The following is a 24,752-nucleotide window of genomic DNA, read 5'->3' as shown; positions in this document are numbered from 1 at the left end:
CTCGTGATTCAGTGAGTCTTCTCAGGCTGAACGCCATCATATTATGCACATGATTGCAACAATGGTTTCCTGGACCAGCAGCAACAATATTAAGACATTTCCCTGCACTCACTCACACACACACACGCTATTTATACTAAGTGATGATAGAGAGATGTATCCTATTTACACCAAGAGATGATAGAGAGATGTATTCTATTTACACTAAGAGACGATAGAGAGATGTATTCTATTTACACTAAGAGACGATGGAGAGATGTATTCTGTTTACAGTAAGAGACGATAGAGAGATGTATTCTATTTACACTAAGACAAGAGATGTATTCTATTTACACTGAGACGATAGATGTATTCTATTTACACTAAGAGACGATAGAGAGATGTATTCTATTTACACTAAGAGACGATAGAGAGATGTATTCTATTTACACTAAGAGACGATAGAGAGATGTATTCTATTTACACTAAGAGACGATGGAGAGATGTATTCTGTTTACACTCAGAGACGATAGAGAGATGTATTCTATTTACACTAAGAGACGATAGAGAGATGTATTCTATTTACACCAAGAGACGATAGAGAGATGTATTCTGTTTACACTAAGAGAAGATGGAGAGATGTATTCTGTTTACACTCAGAGACGATAGAGAGATGTATTCTGTTTACACTCAGAGACGATATAGAGATGTATTCTGTTTACACTCAGAGATGATAGAGAGATGTATTCTGTTTACATTGTCGGCGTCTGTCTGTGCAGTGTGAATGGTAGGTTTATACCAAAAGGTGGCAACAGTGACCCAGGGGCGTTGATTCTCAAGGTAGTTGAAGAAAAAAAACAGAAGAGACGGAAACGAGTGCAGGTTAGAAAGTACCCGCGTTTGTATAATTCTACCTTAAAGAGCATCAGCATTTGTACATGGGTGCGAATCGTGGCGAGAGATTGCCCAAGCATCGTTCTTCGTGTTGTGATTCTTCGTTGTCGTCCTTCACACCAAAAGACCTGCTTTACTGCTCTGTACTGTACTGTACCTGTAGGCCAGGAGGGGTAGTGCAAGTTATCGTAATGTGCATGCGTGGACCGCCTGCGCACATGTCTAATGGGGTATACTTTGAAAGGCTATGTGTTCGACTGTGTGCACACGCTGGCATGTGCGTAAAAAAAACGGAGTGTACCAGAGACTTAACACGTGCAATCCTCCCACAACTATTTTGTTTGGCTGTAAAACTGACTGTAACTGATGATGACCAGTGATCTGAGATTAAGAACATGATCCAAACAGCAGTATATTTCAGGTTGTACTGTGTGTATGTATATACATGCATTTGAAATGTAAATTTATGCATTTCCACCACACTCTTGTATTCTTTTGGCCCACAGTTCCATATAGATGAACTCTGCACACAGTGAAACTGGGGGAGGTGGATGAGAAATAAACTGCTACAGGAAGCGATTCCTTTTTTTTTTTTTGGTACGGCATCCTCTTCCGTTAAAGTTAAGCTAATTAAAATTTTCTGACATGAAATTCATTTAGGCATTCGTCTTCCAACATGTAATCAAGATTAAAAGGCAAGTACTGTATTGCTTACACGATAAATCTAGGTTTTTCATCTTATTGGCATGATACAAGAGTAAAAACTCTTCTTATGACAATAGATTATTATTTAATGTCAAAAGCAATCCTTCTCTTGCTTTTTTAAATGAATTTTGTTTTGTATTTCAGTAAATGACTGCACCATCTTGTTTACGGTTGCTTAGTGACGTTTACGTTCTCGGCTACGACGGTAACAGCGTACTTCCGGTCATGCTGACCATTAGTCAACATCAAGGTTTTTAATGTAGACAAGTGACATTCTCTCTCTCTCTCTTTTTTCTGTCTCCTTTTCCCTTTTCTCTCTTTCTTTCTCTCTCTCTTTCTTTCTTTCGCACTCTCTCTTTTTCTCTTTCTTTCTCGGTCTTTGGCTCTCTCTCTTTCTCTCTTTTGCTTTTCTCTTTTTCTCTTTCTCTCTTTTTTTCTCTCTCTCTCTCTTTTTTTCTTTTGCGCTCTCTCTCTCTCTCTCTCTCTCTCTCTCTCTCTCTCTCTCTCTCTCTCTCTCTCTCTCTGTCTCTCTCTGGGCAATACCACTTAGGTTTTATCTGCCATGCTGTGTACATAAAACTGAGTGCTGTAACCTAGAGCTTTTGTGACATCTCTTAAAAATTTCCCATGAAAATTTCACTGCCTTGAATTCATTTAAATCTATTTTACACATTTCTTTTCCACAATGTAAGGACTTTGTAATGTAATGGCTTTAAAAACTGTCAAAGTAAATAATCTAAACAATAATATTAGATATAATATCAAAATAATATTAGAATAGCCCTCTAGTAATCCTGTATACCTAATCCTTTTTTTTCTTCTTTCTTTTCTTATTTATTTGTTTATTTATAACGGTATATTAGGCCATTCATTGATCTTTACTGCTATATTTTAACATCCATGTTCCTCTTTTGTAATTAATCAGAAAGTAGAATTCTTTACATTTATGGTGTGTGGACTCCCTTTGCCAGAGCAAAGTGTTTTACCACGAACAACCAATAAGTGCAACATATTTCGCTGCTATATCTTATGACCGGTGATCTGTTTTTAAAAAGGGCTCAGCAAGTTTACACTCGGATATGAACTCATCCACCAGCTGGCTGACTAAAAGCACAAAAGGCTACGTGTGCTTCTATTGTTTAAGTCTAAGCTAAGGTCAGATCGAATTACCTCTGATCATCTGTGGTTGGCTTGTGGGGACAGTTTGCCTGCCTAGAAGTGATATCAATGAATTAAACTTTCATGGTTCTCACTTAGGATTCTTTTGTATATATAAGATGTACAGTATCTCACAAAAGTGAGTACATTTAATGATAATGTGTATTTATTGAATTCTCACATTTATTGTAGCAGATGGTGGTAGCTACATGTTCCTAGTGATTGACCTCTCGTCTCCATTTTGAATGACTGGTTTTAATGGCATGTGTGTGCTACAATAATCTAAATCCTGAAAACTGCTGTGTATTGTAAAACTTCAATTCTATCATGGTGCCAAGAGTGCAATGTGTGTGCGCTCCAGGAGTTAAAAGGCAACCAGCTGATTTAAGGGGTGGGCAAACAGTTAGTCATGGAAAGTTTCTGGTTCAGCCGTGAGCAACTCTTATCTCATTCATTCATTTCATACGTTTACCCCGGAGTAACACCAGATGTGTAATACAAGTGGCACATCAAGACTGTGACGGACTTGAGGTTGGATAGAGCACCGGCCCTACCAGCTGTACCCCCCAAAGTTAGGAAAAAAAACTATAAAATGTGAAAAAGTGCCATCTATGGTGCCTTTACAGTGGAGGAAATGTTATGCAATGGCCCTGTGTGGGAGGAAATAATATGAAGTGTGCTAATGGCAGCAAAAAGATCAACCGCACAGTTTTACACCACTTCTGGCATTCAATTATCAGTTGGTGATTTTACATTTCTGGCTGTTTGTTTGTTTTCAGAGTAAGATGAACTGTTTAATGTATAATAATGAATGGAATAAGTTTAGTTCAAGAGAAAATCTGTGCCGACGCATTTGGGAGAAAATCTGGTTTATGTAATGGTTGCTCAAGTGTAAATGCTGCAGAATCAATGCTAGTGCTCAATCAAGTTGCATTAAGAGAGAAATTCAAGATTTGAATGCAATTTCTTGTGCAAACCTGCTTTCACGCAGTCGAGCATTTCTGCTGTTTTATTATGAAAACTAGAACTGTTGTACCAGTGTAATTCAGATATTTGCAATTTCTAACCCAGAGTGAAGACACAGAGCAGCAGATCATCAGGGAAACATTTCACCTGGTATCGAAGCGGGACGAGAACGTCTGCAATTTTCTTGAGGGTGGAATGTAAGTATGATTAACAGTTTTTACGTGTACACAGTATGACGTACATTATACAATCAATACTCTCGAGGCATTTAATTCTTAGATGCTCAGAATGATTGTTTTTGTTTATTTATTTATTTATTTATTTTAAAATACACACAGGTTGATAGGTGGGTCAGACAACAAGCTGATCTACAGACACTATGCCACGCTGTACTTTGTCTTCTGTGTAGACTCCTCAGAGAGTGAACTCGGCATTCTAGACTTAATCCAGGTACTTTGTTGTCAGCAGGAACCTTTTTTTTTTCCCCCGCAATTTTTTTCAGTGTTATTATGGTATGGTTGAATTTTGAAATTAATCTTCATCTCTTGTCACACAGGTATTTGTGGAAACGCTGGACAAATGTTTTGAGAATGTCTGTGAGCTTGACCTCATTTTCCATGTGGACAAGGTAATGTATGATGTAAAAGCATTTCTCTAGCTAGACCCATGTACACTTTATAGCCAAACGTATGTGAACACCCGATCATCACGCCCACATCCCATTCCAGATTTCAGGCATTCAGGCACTGATGTTGGGCGAGGCGGTGTGAGGTGCAGTCAGTGTTTCGGTTAATCTCAAAGGTGTTCAGTGGGGTTGAGCTCAGGGCTCTGTGCAAGACAGTCAAATTCTTCCATCTCAACTTTGGCAACCCATGTCTTCCTGGAGCTCACTTTGTGCATTGTCATGCTGGAGCAGGTTTGGGCCCCTTCGCTCCAGTGAAGAGAACTTGTAATGCTACAGCATACGAAGACATCCTAGATAATTGAGTGCTTCTAACTTTGTGCCAACAGTTTGGGGAAAGTTCAACATACGTAGGTGTGATGGTCAGGTGTCCACAAACCTTTAGCCATATTTCGGCACGGTTTTAATAGTTTTTAAGTTTGAAAGAAAATAAAAAATATTCGGCTGTACAATCTTCAGAGTTACAAATTTTCAGCATTTGACTTTGGCTTAATATTTCCCAGGTACACAATATCCTGTCTGAGATGGTGATGGGTGGCATGGTCCTAGAGACCAACATGAATGAGATCATAACACAAGTGGATTCCCAAAACAAAATTGAGAAGTCTGAGGTAAGAATTATGCAGCTATGCAACTCTACTCTAGGAATGTGCAGGCATGACTGTATGTGGACTGCATGTCCCAGAATGCCCTTTTTGTGATGCCTGTCTGTGGCTCTATGGCCTGCTATGCTGTGCTCCACACTAAAAGCTCAACCTGCAAATTGCAGTCCCTGCTCTGAAAAGGAGTTGTTCACAGTATCTATGGTGGGAAATCAAATTCTGACTTCACACGAACACCAACATGATTACTGCTGCTTCTCTCACCGAGTGTTTCAGCTAGACGGAACACAGCTCCAAAATGACCATATCATGTAAATTCGATTTCCACGGAGAGAACGTTTAGAAGGTCGGTGGGGGTTGGCATCGGTAAAGATGACAAGATTTGATGGTGAGTCGAAGCCATGTTTTGGTTGCTAGAATGATTCAGCCTTCATTTCAGTTTCTCTGGCAGGCAAGATCTTCTATGTTTCTTTCTTTTATTTCAACATCATTCATATAAATGCAACTTGATTTCATTATGTTTTGGCATTCAGTATAATTGTCACATTTTCTTTCCTATAACATTCTTCTGATGGATTAGATATGCTATAATGGGACACTCATTAGCTACAAAGATTTGTAGACTTTTTGTCTACATTTTTTCATAATTTATTTAAACAGAGAAGATCAGCAATTTAAAAAATAGCAAAAATCAGATTTTGGCACTGATCCTGTGTATATGATCCACTCAACGAATCATGTGGGAGAACAGCAATGTATAAAATCGTGCAGATACAGGCCCAGAGCTTCAGTTTCAGGGAAAATGTGATCTCAGTGACTTTTTAAAAAAAAATTTTAGTTAGTTATTTTATTTTAATTTATTTTTATTATTTAGTCTTGACCAATTCCCACATAACAGTTAGATTTCCCCTAACAGAACTGTTTCATTCAACCAACATTACCCTGGCATTACAATACCCACCATGCTTTACACAAATTTCTGCTACAATCAACTAATCCTGGCTGCTGGACACGGATGTATAAACTAATAAAATCAATGGTGCTGCTAGCTATCTTTAATAATGTAGCCCTTCCATTAACTGCACTGATCACGAAGCTCCCAGATATTCACCTCAAAGCAGATAAAATATTTAGGAATTACCTCCACTTCTAAGGTGAATCAGGAGGTGCTTAACTAGTTCAGGATGGCTTATACACAAGAACATGAATATGGCATTCAGTACGTTTACATGGACAACAATAATCCAATATTAACCTGATTTAAGACGATACTCTGATTAAGAAACTACCATGTAAACAGCGATTATTGATGACCTTAATCCGACTAAAGTCATACTCAAACACAAATCAAATTAAGACATGTGGAGTATTCATGTTTTAGTCGCATTACAGACATGTAAACACCTTAATCACAATATTGTCTTACTCAGAATAAGGTCAGTAATATTATAATATTGTGATTAAGATGTTTACATGAGTTGCTTTTAGAATATTCCTTGCATGTTCCCGTTTTACATGTTATAGAACATAGATTGATTAATGGCACACGTCACGCCGTCCGACGTTCCCTCCAGAATTTCACACATCAACATACAGTTCATCTTTGTTATGGTACTGTATACAGTTACAGGTGTTTTAATTCTTAATTTTTATGAACGCTTCAAGTGCAGTTAATTATTTGTCATGCTATACGTGCAAATAGACGACTGCTTGAAGCTGTGGGCTGTGTCCCAAACTGCATACTTACCTATTATATAGTATATAGAGAGAAATGTATTTTGCCTAATATATAGTAGGTAAATACGTGGTTTCTAACGCAGCCATGTTCACTTGTTTGGCGTCAAACGGTTGAGCACTGCCATGTGTGAACGTGTCCTGTCGCAAAATGTGGTGAAAACTCCCACATGACGTTAATAGGTGTGATTAAGGTGTGTACATGTCTGTAATGCACTTCGATAATGCGACTAAAACAGGAATACTCCACACGTCTTAATTCGATTTGCGTTTACTTCGAGTATGACTTTAATTGGATTAAGGTAATAAAAAATTGCTGTTTACATGCTAGTTTCTTAATCAGAGTATTGTCTTAATCAGGTTAATATTGGATTATTGTTGTCCATGTAAACGTACTGATTGTTGAAAGAGGCAAGTAATAGTGTTTATAAGAGTTGTTTGATGATGATGATGAGTTTTTATTTTGGACTTTTTGATTTTTGTTTCCACACATGCACAGATGTAGAAAAATCCAAGCTAGCATATTAATGGTATCCATGTGGTAAATTCCCAAGATCAGACAATGATCGTATTATTAGTGTGCAAGTTAATGCACTGTGTGATCGAGAGGTCCTGAGTTTGTGGCTTCAAATCGAGACCTTTTGAGTTCTGTCGAACTGTTTCTGTGAGTGGTTTCAAACATAACCCAAGAAATTGCTAACAATAAATGAATGAACTGGATTTCAGTTTTGTAATTGCATGGGTGCAGATATGTATTTGATTTAACCAATGTTTATTATTATGATTATTTTCTTAACTCTACAAATGAGTGAATAAGTGAGGAAATGTCTGAATCATTCTCAGCACCCTTGTGTCATAAACTTCAAATCTTCTTGCTTGTTCTCTCTTTTGACAACCTACCCTAGACCGCTAGCACTGAAATATGTGTTTACAAAAACGTCTCTCAACATGAATTTGAAAATGAATTTTTAGTAATATATATTTGGTATGTTTTATTCCTTATAATGTTTCAAAAATAGCAAGTTTACAAATTTTTCAAGTTTTCAAATTCCACATCTAATATTAGTGTCTGAAAGTAAGCTGTCCTCTTTTGAGTATTTAAAATTTTGGATGATTTTATTATTAACCTCTGCAGTTTCGGTATGTAAGGCATGTGCCGACTTAAAATTTTGATACAAAAATGTTGTTCCTTATAATAATTACCTTATATTTTAGCACAATTAGTATTTTGACAATATAGTATTGATGAAAAATTATATTTACCTTTGCTTGTCTCATTGGGAGGTAATAGACATACCTACTTATTGCCCATGGGAGCCATTTTGGACAACTTCACTATATGGCCAAATGTGTGTGGACACCTAACCATCACACTTATAAGTGAGCCTTCCCCAAACTGCCTTCCCCAAACTCTTGCCACAAAGTTGGAAGCACACAATTGTCTACAATGTCTATGCATGTTGTGGCATTACAGTATCCCTTAACTGGAGCTAAGCAGCCCAAACCTGTTCCAGCATGACGGTGCCCCGTGTACAAAGCGAGGTCTGTAAAGACATGGTTTACCAAGGTTGGTAGCCCTGAACTCAACCCCACCGAACACCTTTGCGATCAGCTAGAATACTGACTGCAATCAGTGCCTGACTTCACTATGGTCAATTGTCCACAAACATTTGGCCATACAGTGTATAATGATCCAAAAATTTATGTTATTAATGGCACTACTAATTGGTTATTAAATAAGGGAACAACTGAGGGACACTTTTTTTTTTTTGCACTGTTATTATTGAATGGAAAAAATGGCCATGGGAACCAGTGAGTTGAAAACTATTTAAGATATTACCTATAGACGAAACATATGAACATTTTCATATAGTAATGTAAATAAAGGGAATGAAGCTGCTAGAGGTTGTGCTGCAGCAAGTAAGCATTCTGGTATGTTCCACGCCTTTACTGCTTCCCCCTGTAGCTCGCCATTTGTACTTGTTTGTAAACTGGAACTAATAAATGAAACAAGTGGCAGGGTGGGGAAGCTTACTCTTATTTGTCCACCTGCTCATTAGTATTTGCGATACTTGTTGATTAACAGGAGAAAACTATGTGCTCAGTTTAAAAACAATTATGTTAAATTGTACTCTGAATGGTTGTTGCGTCAGAGTTGTGTTAAGAGTATGGAGGAAGTAGGTCATGACTACTTCAGAATGAAGGTCAACTTCATCTCAGGAGTGTGCAAACACCTGTGAAACTACTGCTGCCTCCTGAATGAAACACAGGGATGCTGACAGTATTTTGAAATATCCATAATAACCATATTCTGCATTTTGAATATCATGGCATTATCGGCACATGCCTAATAATGGATTAAACAGTTTGTTGGTTCGCTTTTATAGTCGGCGGTCTAAGATGGGTTATACGCTCTCTTTCAGCTCTACAAACTGTGATTGCTTATCTGCTTTAACTACCATTCCTCATTCCTCTTTCCTGACTTTCTCTAGTTCTTTCCATTCTTTCTTCTTGCAGACGTTTATCTTTCAGTCCCCCAGGCAGGACAGGTAGACCCAGGTACTGCTCTGAATTCCCAACCAAGTAATTTTACACAATTTTACACATCCTGAGGACAAATATTAGACTTTTAACAGGTGTACGTGGTGTACCTTTTGTGTAGACTTGGTTTTGTTTTAAACGCCTAAACTGTCTGGTAAAAAGTTAACCTTTCGAAGATCCTCCATCAAAGGACGACTACAATAACTAAGCTAAAAGTTTAAACTGATCTAAATGTTCTCTGTTTGGTTGTGTTTAAATTTAATGAATTATAATTCTGTGTTATTGAACACATGCTATAACCGGTGAGTTTTGTTCAGCTACAGAAAAGCTGCAGTTTTAATGGTGCCTAAAGACCAATTGTTGCTTGGCTTTTCATTTACAAACAAAGTTCGTTCTCAGGATAACATGGTAGAATGCAGCAGATTTGATTTACTTTTTATTTAACTCTTTAATATTGTGTTTACCTCAGATCTAAGAGTAGATATTACCTTGGCATAATATGGATCACAAGCAAAAATATTTTGGACAGAAAGTCCATTTTGTATTTGGTTATTTATGTAGTTGGTAAGTACTGTATATATCGTTTGTTACTATAAGTCCTTCCATGATGAAGGATATTCGTAAGGTTATCGATGCGAACTGATAACTGGTAATGACTGACTGACTCAAATGCATCCGTTTTCATATAATGTTCATTATTATATACTATATTTATAAAATTCCAAATCTTGACAGAAGTAGTAGGACTTGTATTAGAAGGTTGATGACCAGCATGGGATCATTGCATTTAAATCTTATATTAACTCCGTCTAGTGATGGGCAGTTCATTAAAACTAAATGAATTTTAATTTAAAAAATTACCACCTGTCCTATTTCACTTGCTGGTGAGAATCCCCTGGATACTTCTTGTGCACATGTGCATGCATGCCGTGATCTCCCACCATGTCATAGTGATGCGCTAAACTCTGCTGGTCTAAAGCATTGTTTATGTGAGGGGCTTGTAATGGGACGTTTTGAAACCTCACACACTGGCTACTGAGGAAATCAGCACCTTCTTGATATTAGTTTTTTTGTGACCCAGAGTGTTTTGTTCTCTCTTGGACAGACATGTGATTGACAAGGCAGGCCCTACACTCCAAAACAAGGGTTCTGTGCTAAATACGTTATTTTTCCGTGGAAGGACATTTGTTTCTGTCCAAATGTAAATTTGAGAGAGCTGAACTGGGTTCTAAAAACACTCCCTTTCAGTAAAGTTGTTATCCAGGCTGTGCAAGAACATGACTGGTTCACATTGGTGGACTTATGTGGTGCGTATTTCCATGTCTGCATTTCCGCAGAACAAAGATGCTTATCCTTTTTGTTTTTCAAGGCTAAGCATTTCAATTCAAAGTTCTACACTATGGCCTCTCCCTATGCGGCTCCATGAAGGATCAGTTCATTCAGAACTGTCTATCATACTCTCACACAGCACGGAGCTCCATAGCCTAGGAACCCTTATGTCACAAAAAGGGGTGCCCCTGTCTCAGAGAGAGGGGCACAGGCTCTGGCTTGCTGAAGAGAGACAAACATTTTCTAATGAAAAGGGGTCTGTTTGGGAAGCGTTGCCAAGAAGATAGGTTGGTGTGTCCAGTTCATCATGATATTGTGGCATATTTTACCCAGGTCTCTGGTGGTTAGGAGGGGGAAATAGAACACTGGTTGTTCGTGTAACTGTGCTTCGGTGAACCCTGGATAACCACCATGGTCCCTTGTCTTTTGGGGACCGGCACCTATCTTGGAGAGAAGGATCCTGGTGGAAGATGACTATCTGACAGACGTTTATTGCTAATAACGCGTAGTCTGTCATATTTTGTGACTTTGTTGAAGGTCTCAGCATGTGTGCGCATGTGCACAAGTAGGTATTCGGGTGATTCTCTCAACCACTTGCGGTTATCCAGTTCCATTCATAACTAGTGACCCTTTCTGCATCTTGTGTAGATTGATATCCACACCTTAAATAATTAACACATGTTGTGTCTTGCCTTTCTTCTTTGGAGGTCAGAGTCTCTCTGTGGCTCTCCCGAGACGTTTTTAATTAACACTTTCTACATTGCTACTGCCATTGCTCTAAGTTTGTTTTCTTTCATATGGGTCTATTCAAAGTCCCATATGGAGTCCGTACTGCTTTTTTCTTTAGTCAAGAAAAAGAAACCATGGGCACAATGTTATTAATTATGGGGCTGTTCAGATGCAGTTTGTGTGGACCCATTTACCAGCTTTTAAAAGTACATACCTTCCACCTATGGGCCCAGGGAAGCCCATTCCCCTAGTCACCCCACAGTGACGCTTCAATAAATGTGATTTATGATGTAAATATGGTCTTGTATTGACATTATATCATTACTTGTATATAAGTAATTAAATGAATGTATGGATGTGGGTTACTGTAGGTGTTTGATATTGTAGCCTGTACAGTATGTCTGGATACTTCTGAGTGGTGAACCAGAAACTTTTAAACTCCTAGTACGATCCAATCAAATGGTTAATTTAAAAGAATCGCATCATAATACATATTGTAATGCCCATCACTAGCTTAGTTTCATTTGGAGTTACATCCTTTTTCAGTCTATGTACTAATCTCCAATAAGCTTAAAGAGATGTGCATGATTATTTCACACCTATTGTAGTCAGTCAGTTCTTACCGGACTTTTGTGTCTGTATGTCTGTTAGAAGTCGTAATGCGAGTTTTAGTTTTGTCTGTGCATCTGTTTAAATGGGATTTGACAACAGTTTATAACCCAGTCTTAGGACAACCATTCAAATTTCACTTCTTTACTGACTACATAACATGCTACTGATGTAGCATGTGTACACAGTTATTAATCACACTAACCAAAAATGTTTTAGAATACACTTATCCATATAGCAGTTGAAATGGTTGACAGTAGGTAACAGAGAGTGGAATTCCTCACTGTTGGTCTGGCTGTCGGTGTTAGAGTGTGAATTCTTCAGGAGTGAGCAATCCTTCCAGTTTTCACTTGTATTATGAGAGTAAGCAGAGGAATAGGAATGTAGTCTGTGAGCTTTTGAGTACTTTCATATTTTGGCTTTTAGCATTCCGTTGAATAGTCTCACATGATTGTAGAAATGAATGGTTAATTGTAATTGCATGGTCCGTGAACGTTTTGGCCATTCTATTTTCGTGTCTGTAACAGAAACTAAAAAAATAAACACGTGTGTTTTTTTTTTTTTTTTTTTTTTTTTTTTTTTATTGTTTCAAAATCCCAGCAGGAGTAAAAGCAGGATAAACAAAAAAGTATTTTTTAAAATTATTTTTATTACCAGAAATAGTACATCCAAAATGTAAGAACAACACAAAAATCCCCATAAATTATAGACATAACAGAAAACAGCTCCATTTATGCGTGAAAACATGAGACTTTCTCCGATATGGCTGTAAATAATTTGTAAATACAATTAAGTATCGAGAGCACCTCCACAGAGGAAGTTTACCCCCTGGTCAGCATTAGGAATCAGTTATCATTATCAATTAAATAGTCTTGGAATTGTAGTACATATGAAATCTAAATTAATGGTTAGTGATCTACGTATACCGAGATATCAATATACTAGTCATTACTGAAAATAAGTTGAACTGCAAGTATTACAGACAGGTTGAGCATAGCTGGCAGTCAGTGAAGCAGGAGCTTATGGGCCTCAGAATGATAGGAGTCAGTTTGGTGTGCTTATGTTATTGAACCCTAGTTCAAGATCATTGAATTTATTTAAAATGATAATGGTTTATGATGGAGCATGGTTATCTATTCATGAGGAAAAGCCTTATTTCTGCAGTGGTTGATAATTTGCCAGCTTGGCATACTTGTCTTTTTTTTAAGATGCAATTTAGCTCTAGTTAACTCCTTTCATCTTCTATGGAATTATGAGATTAGACATGTTGTTTTTACTGATTTTTCTAATTTCCTTGCTCTGCTTTTCCCATTTCCCTCATGCCCGGTTCTCAAGAGGCTTTGGTCAGTTTAGTTTTGGAAAATTCTCATTATAGGCCATGCTTTTACTTCCCAGACACTCTGATCCTTTGTTCATATGTTCAGTTTCCATAGGTACGGCTTACTCTACCCTACTTTTAGTTACGCTCGAAATTGACCCGAGACATGCATGTGCATATTGAGCTGTACGAACAAGAATGCCAGTTTGCACCCATCTGTAATGTGCTTTTGCATTTCGTGTGATGTCGACTGTATCTGTGAAATGTGATTCGAGTGTCTGTGTTGCCTGTTCTTGTGTGAATATTCTCATGCAATGGTTCAAACACCACTGTTACTGTGTGTTGGTGCGTGTGTGTTCACAGGCTGGCATTGCAGGGGCTCCTGCACGTGCTGTTTCAGCAGTAAAGAACATGAACCTGCCAGAAATGCCCAAGAACATCAACATTGGAGACATCAGCATAAAAGTGCCAAACTTGCCATCTTTTAAATAGCAGCAGTGGACCGGATGGGCAGACGTACAGTACACGTAAGTACACCCTATGGAAATTGTTGGCTTTTTTGACATTTGGACAAGCAAACATTTGAACATCTTTGAAACGGTGCCTGTTAATAAAGTTGATATACTCAAACAAAGCCATAAGGACAATGAGGTTTTTGAATCATTTATTCAACAGAAAGATCAATAGATGTGGTGATCTTCTGTGGAAAAAAAATTAAGTACAACATTGTCCACTAGTCACTGTCATTGGCTTGCTGGAATTTTTTGACTACTCTTCCATGCAATATTCTTTCAGTTACAAGAAGTTTGAGGGTTTTCTTGCATGTACTTGCATCTTTTTGCATCAGACGGTCTGCTCTTGGGCTGAATTTGCTGGGACGTTTGAAATCTGCGCCACTTGTAGATGATTTTCCTTAGAGTGGAATGATGTATTTCAGATAATTTGGAGATCTTTTTAAATCCCTTGCCAGACTCATAGGTACTCACAACCTTTTTTCTGAACTCTTTAGATCTTGGCATGATGACACCACACACCTCAATAACAAAGGGCACACCAGACACTAGATATGAGAGGAGTATGGATAAGACAATTTCCATCCGCACTTCCTAAGCAGACTCTAATAAATTTCACCCAATCTTGAACACCTGATTCTAATTTATTGTTTTGAAGGTGTGATTAAATGTAGGGGTGTACTTACTTTTTCCATATGACTGATCTGTGTTTTTGTTCATTTAAATTGTGAACGTTATTACAAAATGTAAATTTTATGTCATTTGATGGTGCAACAACTTTTAATAGGCACCGTTTCAAAGAGGATCCAATGTGTTTAAAAAATAATAAAAAAATTTATTTCCATGGGGTGTACTTATTTTTTCACATGACTGTAAATGCATAAATGTTTACCAAATACAACGTGAATATCTTGTTAAGAAGGTACTGTGTGATTTCCTGTCATGTTGCTTCTGGTCTTTGAATGGCATTTATGTTTCTTTTTTTTTACTCTATGGACATGAAGTATTTATTTATTACATTCCATCGGCCTTTCTGAAGGTTTGCTTCTACAATTTGGCTGCTACAGTATTTGAAGATCATGTCTTTATAATGCTTTGTACATCAGACCTAAAAAAAATATACTCAATTATGAAAACATCCAAGTGATGCTGTATATGCTTTAATTGTATTACTGGTATTATACTGTATGTAATCAGAGTATTTTATATATAATTTATCTTTTCTTACTCAAGCAATGCTTTTATCTTTAATCAGTGCATGTGAGTGTTTCTTCTTTTTTTCACAACAAAATAAAAAATGCATAATTTTATTTTGTTGGTGTTTTTTTATGATGCACTGTAGCATAATGGCAATTTATAATCCAGGTCATAATCAAATACACTTATTCCAAAATGGATGTAACCCAAATGCGTTATTCAGAATGAACAGATAATGTGTTGTAAACCAGTCCATCCATGGTTTTGGCAAAATCAAGGGAACTCTGCAATTTTGTATTCATGGGAGCTTGAAACATTTCAAAATTATCACCGGTTTTCCACAGATTTGGGCCAAGATGCGACATCACAACGCGTATTCAACAGCTGTATTCACTGTGATTGAGACTAAAAGTGTGCATGACAAAAACACGGGACACAACAGAAAAAAACGTGTGAGCAGGACGATTTTACTTTCATGTGTGTGCAAGTGTTCATACACGAAGCTCACAGAGCAAAGAAAGCCCATGTTCATTAACACAATGGCTGGCTCTGCACAATGCATTTATAGCATCTTTAGTAACTGCCTGGTCCAGGTCATGTTGCTTTAATTTAGGCTACTGGTTTGGCTAGAACAAACTAAATTCCTTTGAAAATATTGTGAGCATGTTACAAACAAACAAACAAAAGCAGATCCAGGTTTCTAGTTGAGACCAATTATGACTGGGATGACTAACTATCAGAGCCAGAATTCACAGACAGTGCTTTCAAGGGCTGCATGATATAGTGAAGAAGAAAAAAAAACACAACGTGATTAATTTGTAAGATGATGTAATGATATGTGATTCAATTAATCAGAGAGAATCATGCACCATATCAAATTAGTTTTAAAAACAAGGTGTTTTGTAACTTGCCATCCTAAAAGAAAGGCTTTTCTCTGTTATGATCCTTCAGCATGTTGCTCATGCAGTTCTTTGGTGTTAGATTACATGCTGTCCGTGGCCATCTGTATATCTTTGAGCTTGCAATAATCGTTCTCCAGGACAGTTGAAGTGCCACACAGTTTGGGAGACAAATTTAAGGCGTTAGTTACAGTTACATTTATATAGCGCTTTTCTAGACACTCAAAGAGCTTTACATAGAATGAGTGGGGGTCCTCCTCAACCACCAGTAGTGTGTAACATCCACCTGCACGACGAGGGCAGCCATAGTGCGCCAGAACTCCCACCAGATATTAGTGGAGAGGAGAGAGATGTAGCCAATTTAGAGATGTCGATTATTGGGGCCATGATGGAGAAGGGCCAATGGGGAAAATTCACCAGGACACCGGGTTATAACCCTTCTCTTTTAATATAAGTATTCTGGGATTTTTAATGACCACCGAAAGTCAGGATCTCGGTTTAACGTCTCATCCGAAAGACGGTGCTGTTTTTACAGTATAGTCTCCCTGTCAGTATACTGGGGCATTAGGCCCCACACAGACCTCACTAATACCACTCCCAGCAGCAACCTTAGTTTTCCTCAGGAGGTCTCCCATCCAGGTACTGGCCAGGCTCAACCCTGGTCATCATTGGTAAACCAGGTGAAAACTACAGGGAGATATGACCCTAGGGTATCTGCTTGCCTTCTTGCTCTCACTGGGCCTGCTTATTTTGATGTGTGTCGCTGAGCTCTCCTCCTCGTCCTGACGCCAGCTACACGAAGGCAGCGTGAACAGGGAGAAGAAATGATGAAACAACCCTGCATTACTTTCAGTGACTTTATTCATTTAATTCATTTCATCTAAACCCTAGTGATGCATAAAAGATTAAAAAAAAAAAAGTCAATATATTGTTCATCCCTCATCACTACAGTACAGCCATTCACATACCAAGAACTTAAAAAATAAATAAATTGGTAATTACAGCTACCATTTCTACCGAGAATGATGTACATGACATACATGTAAGAGGGTGCAAATATTTTAGTAATAGGATTTCCTTTTATGATGCTCTGCCCGGTGAATTATTGAGAGAAACATGCACTGGTAGATGTTGTAGCACTAAGACAGAGAATCCCTTTGGGCCTTACTAATCTAAGTAATAAAAAAAATTATACTTAGAATCTAACTACAGTACTAAAACATGCAATAGTTCAAGATGTAGTCTATGCAAATGCATTACCCTCTAAAATCTCTACAGTAGGAGCAATTTCGTCACCTATCACTTTCCATAAAGCACTGTAGGAGTTTTATAAGTTATATAAGCCATAAGTACACTATATGGCCTAAGGTATGGGGACACCTGACCATCACCCTCATAAGTGCTTGTTGAAAATACCATTCCAAACCCATGGGCATTAATATGGATTTGGTGCCACATTTACTGCTATAAAAGCCTCCACTCTTTTGGGAATGCTTTTCACTAGATTTTGGAGCATGGCTGTAAGGATTTGTTCATTCAGCCACCACAAGAGCATTAGTAAAGTTGAGATGAGTAGACCTGGTACGCAGTCTGCATTTCAATTCATCCCAGTGTCATGAACATGTTTGGGCTCCTTAATTCCACTGAAGGGAAATCTTAATTCTACAGCATACAAAGCCATGGTAGACAATTATGCCCTTCAAACTTTGTGGCAACAGTTTGGAGAAGACACACTTGCAGTAGGAGTGTGATGGTCAGCTGTCCACAAACGTTTGGCAATATAGTGTATCTCCTGCAAGAGATGCAGCCAGGGCCTTTTCAATATAATATTCATGACTACCCCCTTCATGAATGGTGGCAAAATTTAAATGCAAAAACTTTTAAAGCTTATTTAGCAGTGAAGCTGACACCATATTATTGGTAATTAGAAATGTAATTAATTTTAATTCTTATATTTTTATTTCAGCTCAAACAAACAATCTCCGGTTTCATTTCTACTGAACATTTTTTTTCTGCTGAAATTTAATTAATTTTAGGTTATTATTATTTTTTTTTACTACTATGAAGACCGGTGATTTCTTCTGTTTTTGTGCATCTCATACTAAATAGTTTTAGATCTTCAAATGAAACACATTATAAAACAAATGCAAACTGAGTAAACACTACAGTTTTTTTTTTTTTTTTACTGAAGCATAAAAAATAAAATAAAAAAAAAGTTATCCAACATCTATCACCAATGTGAAAAACGAATTACCCCCTTAAACATAAAAACTGGATGGGTCACATTTAACTGCAACCGAATGCTTCCGATAACTAGAGATCAGTCGTTCACTTACTTCTAGGACTAGGATTTACTCCTACACTTTGGATCATTGTCTTGCTACATAATCCAGTTGCGTTTGAGTTTCAACTTACAGACTGAAGACCGGATATTCTCCTATAGGATTTTTGGGTAGAGTGCAGAGTTCATATTTCCCTAAAAGTTGACCAGGACCTGAAGCATCCCCACACCATCACACTTCCACCACCATGCTTGACCGTAGGTATGATATTCATTTTGTGGAATTCTGTGTTTATGTAATGGGACTTCTGTCTTCCAAACAGTTCCACTACCAAAACATCAGTCACCAGAACATTCTCCCAAAAGGTTTGAGGATCATCAAGGTCTGTTTTGGTAAAATTCAGACGAGTCTTAATGGTCTTCTGGGTTAGCAATGGTTTTCACCTTGCTACACTTCCATGGATGCCATTTTTGCTCAGTGTCTTTTTGATAGTGGAGTCATGAACAGTAACCTTTATTGATGCAAGAGAGGCCTGTAGGTCCTTTGATGTTGTCCTTTGCTCTTTTGTTACTTGCTGGATGAGTAGTTGCCATGCTCATAGAGGAATTTTGGAAGGTCAGCCACTTCTGGGAAGGTTCACTACTGTGCTGAGTTTTTCCATTTGGAGATAATGGCTCTCAATGTGGTTCTTTGGAGTACCAGAGCCTTTGAAATAACTTTGTAACCCTTCCCAGAATAATGTATTTCAGTCAACTTCTTCCTCACCATTTCTGAAATCTCTTTCAACTTTGGCATCGTGTGTTACTGGATAAGGCCTTTTAACCAACTTCATTCTGTTGAAAAAGTTCTATTTAAGTGATGAGTTGATTGAACAGAATTTGCAGTAATCAGGCCTGGTTGTGTCTAGTCCAGCTGAACCCCATTATGAATGCAGTTTCATAGATTTGGGGAATTAGTAATTATGGGTGCAAATACATTTTTGCACAGGCCCAAGTGGTACTGGATAACATTTTTGCTTCAACAAATAACATTATCATTTAAAAACTACATTATGTGTTTGGTCAGGTTGCCTTTGTTTTATGTTTAATCTTAGATTTTGTCTTCATTTACAGAAGAAATCAAATTTTTTTTAGCACTGTGTATGTGTATATATATATATATATATATATATATATATATATATATATATATATATATATATATATATATATATATATATATATAGAGAGAGAGAGAGAGAGAGAGAGAGAGAGAGAGAGAGAGAGAGAGAGAGAGAGAGAGCACAGATAATTTAATAAAGTTGTGTAGCAAAGTGTATATAATATTGGGGCAGAGGGTGAACCAAGGAGCTTTCCTAATCTTTCAGTAAGTATTAGCTGTGTAAACGTGCAAATATACAGTATTAATGTCTTTAACCTACTAACTGAGTCACTCGGATTTAAATATTTCCCTCATCTAGCCGGCACTGATGTCATGTGACTGAGCGACACGTGACCGTTAAACAGGAAGTAAATACATCCACTGCAAGGTCGAATTCCAAATGGCTCCTTTGTTCCTATATAAGTGCACTACATAGCGTATGAAATAACGGCTTTTTATGCAGTGCACTATATATCCAAAGGAGCGGAATTTGGGATTTAACCTGTGGTTCCCAGTTAGCTAGATGAAAGACTGAACGTTAATATAGACATTAATGAGACACTAGCATGGCTTTAATAGTGAAAGAAACACAGAGGTAAGTGAGATTAGATTTTTTAAATATGGGAAGTGCTGTTATTTTGTAGTTGTTCTGTTGCCTGTCCTATAGGATCTAGCTAATTGCTGTTGGAGTCTAATCGAGCTGTAAACACAACCAAAAGCTCAAACGCTAGAATTAAATGAACCAGACGGTAATAACAGGACTGTAGTTTCTCCATTATAATAAAAACAGTATATGAATGTATGCAAAGTGCAATGAGGTTATAAAAATAAAACTTTTTTTTTTAAAGCTATGGTCAAGAATGTAAAAACTGGACTAGAGTTCAGGGGTTGTTTTGGGTCGGTTCTTTACCTAATTTCTCTCTACAGCATCAGAGACGCAGTAACTTTCATCAACTCTATAGAGGTCAACAAACTGTCCAGACTTCTCTCTCGCATTCTTCAGAAACTTCATCTTAAGGTATGAACTTACTGTTTCCTCTAAACACAGCTCTGTTGTGCATTAGACTTCAAGGGAAGCTCCACCTTGAGGCACATTAAACACGTTTCTCTTGATGTGTTTAGTGATTCTGGTGCTAATTTGTTGACTAGTGCTGTGTTTTCGTTACTTCCGGGAGAAGTTAGCGGTTGTCTCCCGCGCTCACGTCACAGGGGGACGTTTCTGGCACTGTTGCAATGAAGTTGTAAGTTAGTCTTATAATCCTTTTTTATGGTAGACATTGTCATACATGTCAATCACCTCACACCTCCAGGATTGAGTGTCCGATTCCCGTCATGGCCCTGTGTGTGTGCGGAGTTCGCATGTTCTCTGGGTTTCCTCTGGGTACTCTGGTTTCATCCCCCAGTCCAAAGACTTGCATGCTAGGCTGATTGGCATGTCCAAATTGTCTGTAGTGTGTGAATGTGTATGTGATTGTGCCCTGTGATGGATTGGCACTAGAGCTGGATGATATGGCCAAAATGTATATCACGATATATTTATTCATTTCAGTCGATACGATATAATTCCGATATCGATATGAACAATATAAATCCTCAGAAAAACTGCCAAGGACTCCCACAACGGATGTCTGTACCTTCAAACTTCTGTAAAATGAATTTGCCAAGTCTATGAAACCTCCTCATATAAAACTATATAATAATTTAGAAATAAAAATGGCACAAATAAATTAATGTTCAACTGTTATTTGGATTTAACCTTCATACAAACAAGAAATGTGAAATCACTGTCAAATAAACATAAAACTCTCACCTTTGTCAATATTAATATCTTTAACTTTAAACTACAACATAGGCTGATTATTTTATTCTTATAGATTGAAATAAAAGTGCTTCTGCCAGGATAAAAAAAAAAAAGAAGAAAAATGCTCAGAGTTTCTGAAGAAAACAGAAAAAGTGTGAGCAATAACAAGAACACATGTTGTTTGGGGTTGATAGAGGTTTCTGGCAAGAAATACAAGCTGGTCTACATTATCTGGCTTCAAGGATGCCCTTTTACATGTGACAATGTTTCCACCTGTACTAAAAACCCTATCAGAGGGGGAGATTATGGCTTGAATACACAAGTAATGATTTACCAGTTGGCTTATTCTGGGGAAGTTCTTAGGAGAGACTTTCCACCAATCCAGAGGATTTGAGTCATTGTCCGCGTCTGGAGACAGAAGGTAGTTGCTGAGCTCCCTCTCAACTGCCTGCTGTACACTCGAGCCTTCTGTGTTGGTAGTAGTGGACCTGTTTGGGAAAAAAAAGCTAGCCAGAGACCGCTTTGTTTTCTTGGCTGGTGTCACTGCTGCAGCAGCATCTCCCATGGCTTCATCTCTGGACTCCTCTTTCCTTACCAGAACAGCTCTCTCTCCCTTCAGCATCTCCAACACAGCTTTCTCTTTGATGTATTCTCTCTTCTCCTCTTGAGTGTACTGAAGCTTGAATCTTGGGTCAACGAAGCATGCCATGTCAAGTAGATCATCCATGGCTGGGTCATCATACTTTTCATTCAGGTATCCCATCACTGTTGTCTTTGTGGTCCTGGTGAGGTCTGTGTCATCCTCTGCTTCCTTCAAGATGGAGGTGTTGAAGAGATGCATCACTGGTTTTAGGAATGACACACTGACATAGGACTCACCGGACAAGGCATCGGTGAATTCGAGGAGCGGGCTAAGAGCTGCATCTATAGACTCTAAAACGTCCACATCTTGCCAAGTAGGAACCAGCGACCTGGTCTTCTTGTCTTTTGAGAGGACCTCTGTGATGACCCTTTTCTCGTCCAGAACCCGCTTCACCATTTGTTGACGGGAACCCCATCTTGTTGGTGTTTCACTGATGAGCTTGTGCTTTGGCAAGTGATACTCCTCCTGAGCAGCTGCAAGGTCCCGTTTCTTCTTCCAGGAGTAGAAGGCAGCCACCACCTTTTTACAGACCCCAACTGCTTTGTCCACTCACTTGTCTTGGTGAACTTTCTTTGTAGACAGAGAGGAGGAAAAAAAAATATTGCAATATAGAGTTCTCATTTGTATTTTACCTACAAAATTTGATTTATTTATATTATTCTTACAGCAAAATCACAATTCTTCTTCTTATGTACATTTAGTTTTTTTTATTTCACACCTGATTTGGCAAAGTAAACGTCTGTTTCCATGCCAGTAAAACACCTTTTGAATTTAATTGATAGAACTGCTGTATGTACAGTAGCAAGAAAAAGTATGTGAACCTTTTGAAATTTCATGGTTTTCTGAATAAATTTGTCATAAAATGTGATCTGATCTTCATCTAAGTCAATGGTATTGACAAATATAATGTGTCCAAAATAATAACACAAAAAAATTCTGTTCTTTCATGTCTTTATTGAGAACAACCAAAAAAAAACCCCTCATAGTGCTTGTGGAAAAAGTATGTGAACCCTTGAGTTAATGACCTCAAAAAAGCTAATTGGAGTCAGGTTTTAGCACACCTGGAGTGTTGTTTAGAAAAGGAGTTTGGAGGTGTGGACTACAGCTACTTTGACTGATGAAAACCCCCCAAACTATTGGAGTTTGCTCTGCACAAGGAGCACACGCTTATGTGAGCCATGCCTCGCCAAAAGGAGCTTTCAGAGGATCTACGATCGAGAATTGTTGATTTACGTTTAGCTGGCAAGGGTTACAAAGGGATTTCAAAGACTTTAGAAATTCACCAGTCTACAGTTAGGCAAACGTTCTATAAATGGAGACACTTTGGGACTGTTTCTACTCTACCAAGAAGTGGGTGCCAGTCAAAATGACACCAAGAGCACAACGAAGACTCATCAATGAGGTAAAGAAACGACCCCGAATGACAGCCAAAGATTTGAAGGCATCTTTGGAGCTGGCTAACGTCTCTGTTCATGAGTCTACAATACGTAAACCATTGAACAAGCAGGGTATCTACGCAGGACACCACGAAGAAAGCCACTGCTTACTAAAAAGAACATTGCTGCACGCCTGAAGTTTGCAAAAGAGCACATTGACACTCCACAGCGGTATTGGAAAATGTTTTGTGGACTGATGAAACTAAGATTGGACTATTTGGAAAAACCACACAGCACTACATCTGGCATAGAAAGGGCACGGCATATCCTCATGAAAACATCATCCCAACCGTAAAGTATGGTGGAGGAAACATCATGATTTGGGCCTGCTTTGCTGCATCAGGGCCTGGCAGCTTGCAATCATTGACGGGAAGATGGATTCCCAAGTATATCAGACAATTCTTCAGGATAATTTGAGAATGTCTGTACGTCAGCTGAAAAGTTGGGTGACTCAACAGGACAACGACCCAAAACACCGGAGCAAGTCCACTTCAGAATGGCTTCAGAAAAATACAATCCGCCTTTTGGAGTGGCCAAGTCAGAGCCCAGAACTCAATCCAATAGAGATGCTATGGAATGACTTGAAAAGGGCCATACACATGAAACGTCCAAAGAATGACAGAGGTAAAGCAGTTCTGCCAGGAAGAATGGGCTAAAATTCCTCCTGAATGATGTGCAGGTCTGATCCACAGCTACAGGAAGCAACTGGTTGAGGGTATTGCTGCCAAGGGGGGGGGTCAACCAGTTATTAATTCTAAGGGTTCACTTACTTTTTCCACTGCCATTTTGAATGAGTGTGTTCAATAGACATGAGGGATCAGAATTTATTTTGTGTTATTATTTTAGGCACATTATATTTGTCAATACCATTGACTTAGATGAAGATCAGATCACATTTTATGACAAATTCATGCAGAAAACCATGAAATTCCAAAAGCTTCACATACTTTTTCTTGCCACTGTATAAATCCATACAAATATGTATGTCTTGACCTAAAGAATAAATGAATAGCCTATTCAGTCACTTAAATTGATTGGGGAAATGAAATCACCTAATCAAAATTATTGGCCAACTAAGTAATATCTAGTGTCTGGTTTTGGTATCCATACTCATAGCCTACATAACACAGAGCACCTCAACTCAAGTGTTTTATTTATCAAATCAAATGCACATTATAACACATGCTCAATGAAATTCTTATGACATGGCATGCAACAACCACACAGCAAGCATAAAATTGTGTGACTATAAACATACTGTAAACAAATATAAAGAATAAAAAATAGCTATCAAAAACATACAAGCACTGATAAGCTACGATTAGGTTGGGCCTATTTTGTGTTAAGCATATTGCTTATTTGTTACTGCAATGATTGTAGTAATATATCCTCATACTATGAGCAAAATAACTTGACATAATACTCAAATGTATATTAACTGTGTATAACTTACCAATAGCGGAGTTCAGTCGGTGCCTGAAGCATTGTAGCCTTGTCCATCTGTTCAACTCAGCGGCTTTGATGTTATTGCTATCTGTGGTGATGCAGACCTGGCGGTCCTCGCTGAGCCCCCAAGGAGGCGAGCGCGTCCGTAAG

At 38.1% G+C, this 24,752-nt stretch overlaps 2 protein-coding genes and 1 long non-coding RNA gene across 4 annotated transcripts in view; 2 read left to right on the top strand and 1 right to left on the bottom strand.

Annotated features, from left to right (window-relative positions):
* LOC108265914 (uncharacterized) overlaps positions 1-98 on the bottom strand; it is a 3,691-nt gene extending 3,593 nt beyond the window's left edge. Inside the window, exon 1 of the long non-coding RNA XR_001812777.3 lies at positions 1-98. This exon is cut by the window's left edge and continues 217 nt beyond it. This is a non-coding gene — a long non-coding RNA (uncharacterized LOC108265914).
* Positions 1-15,068, top strand: part of LOC108265913 (adaptor related protein complex 3 subunit sigma 1) — a 15,886-nt gene extending 818 nt beyond the window's left edge. Inside the window, exons 2-7 of one of the 2 annotated variants that reach the window (XM_053680288.1) lie at positions 3,808-3,899; positions 4,041-4,152; positions 4,259-4,330; positions 4,888-4,995; positions 13,610-13,773; positions 14,256-15,068. In XM_053680288.1, coding sequence (XP_053536263.1) covers positions 3,808-3,899; positions 4,041-4,152; positions 4,259-4,330; positions 4,888-4,995; positions 13,610-13,738 — 513 coding nt within the window. In that variant the 3' untranslated portion in view covers positions 13,739-13,773; positions 14,256-15,068. Of the gene's footprint in view, positions 1-3,807; positions 3,900-4,040; positions 4,153-4,258; positions 4,331-4,887; positions 4,996-13,609 lie in introns of both variants that reach the window. The other variant, XM_017468758.3, reaches the window with a different exon arrangement.
* Positions 15,069-19,632: 4,564 nt separating this feature from the next.
* The window catches only part of commd10 (COMM domain containing 10), a 58,484-nt gene continuing 53,364 nt past the window's right edge, over positions 19,633-24,752 (top strand). Inside the window, exons 1-2 of the mRNA XM_017468862.3 lie at positions 19,633-19,871; positions 20,204-20,294. Coding sequence (XP_017324351.1) covers positions 19,843-19,871; positions 20,204-20,294 — 120 coding nt within the window. The 5' untranslated portion in view covers positions 19,633-19,842. The remainder of the gene's footprint in view (positions 19,872-20,203; positions 20,295-24,752) is intronic.

This window comes from Ictalurus punctatus, chromosome 5 (genome assembly GCF_001660625.3).
Source record: "Ictalurus punctatus breed USDA103 chromosome 5, Coco_2.0, whole genome shotgun sequence".
NCBI classification, from domain to species: Eukaryota; Metazoa; Chordata; class Actinopteri; order Siluriformes; family Ictaluridae; genus Ictalurus; species Ictalurus punctatus.
This window is presented reverse-complemented; position numbering and strand designations above follow the sequence as displayed.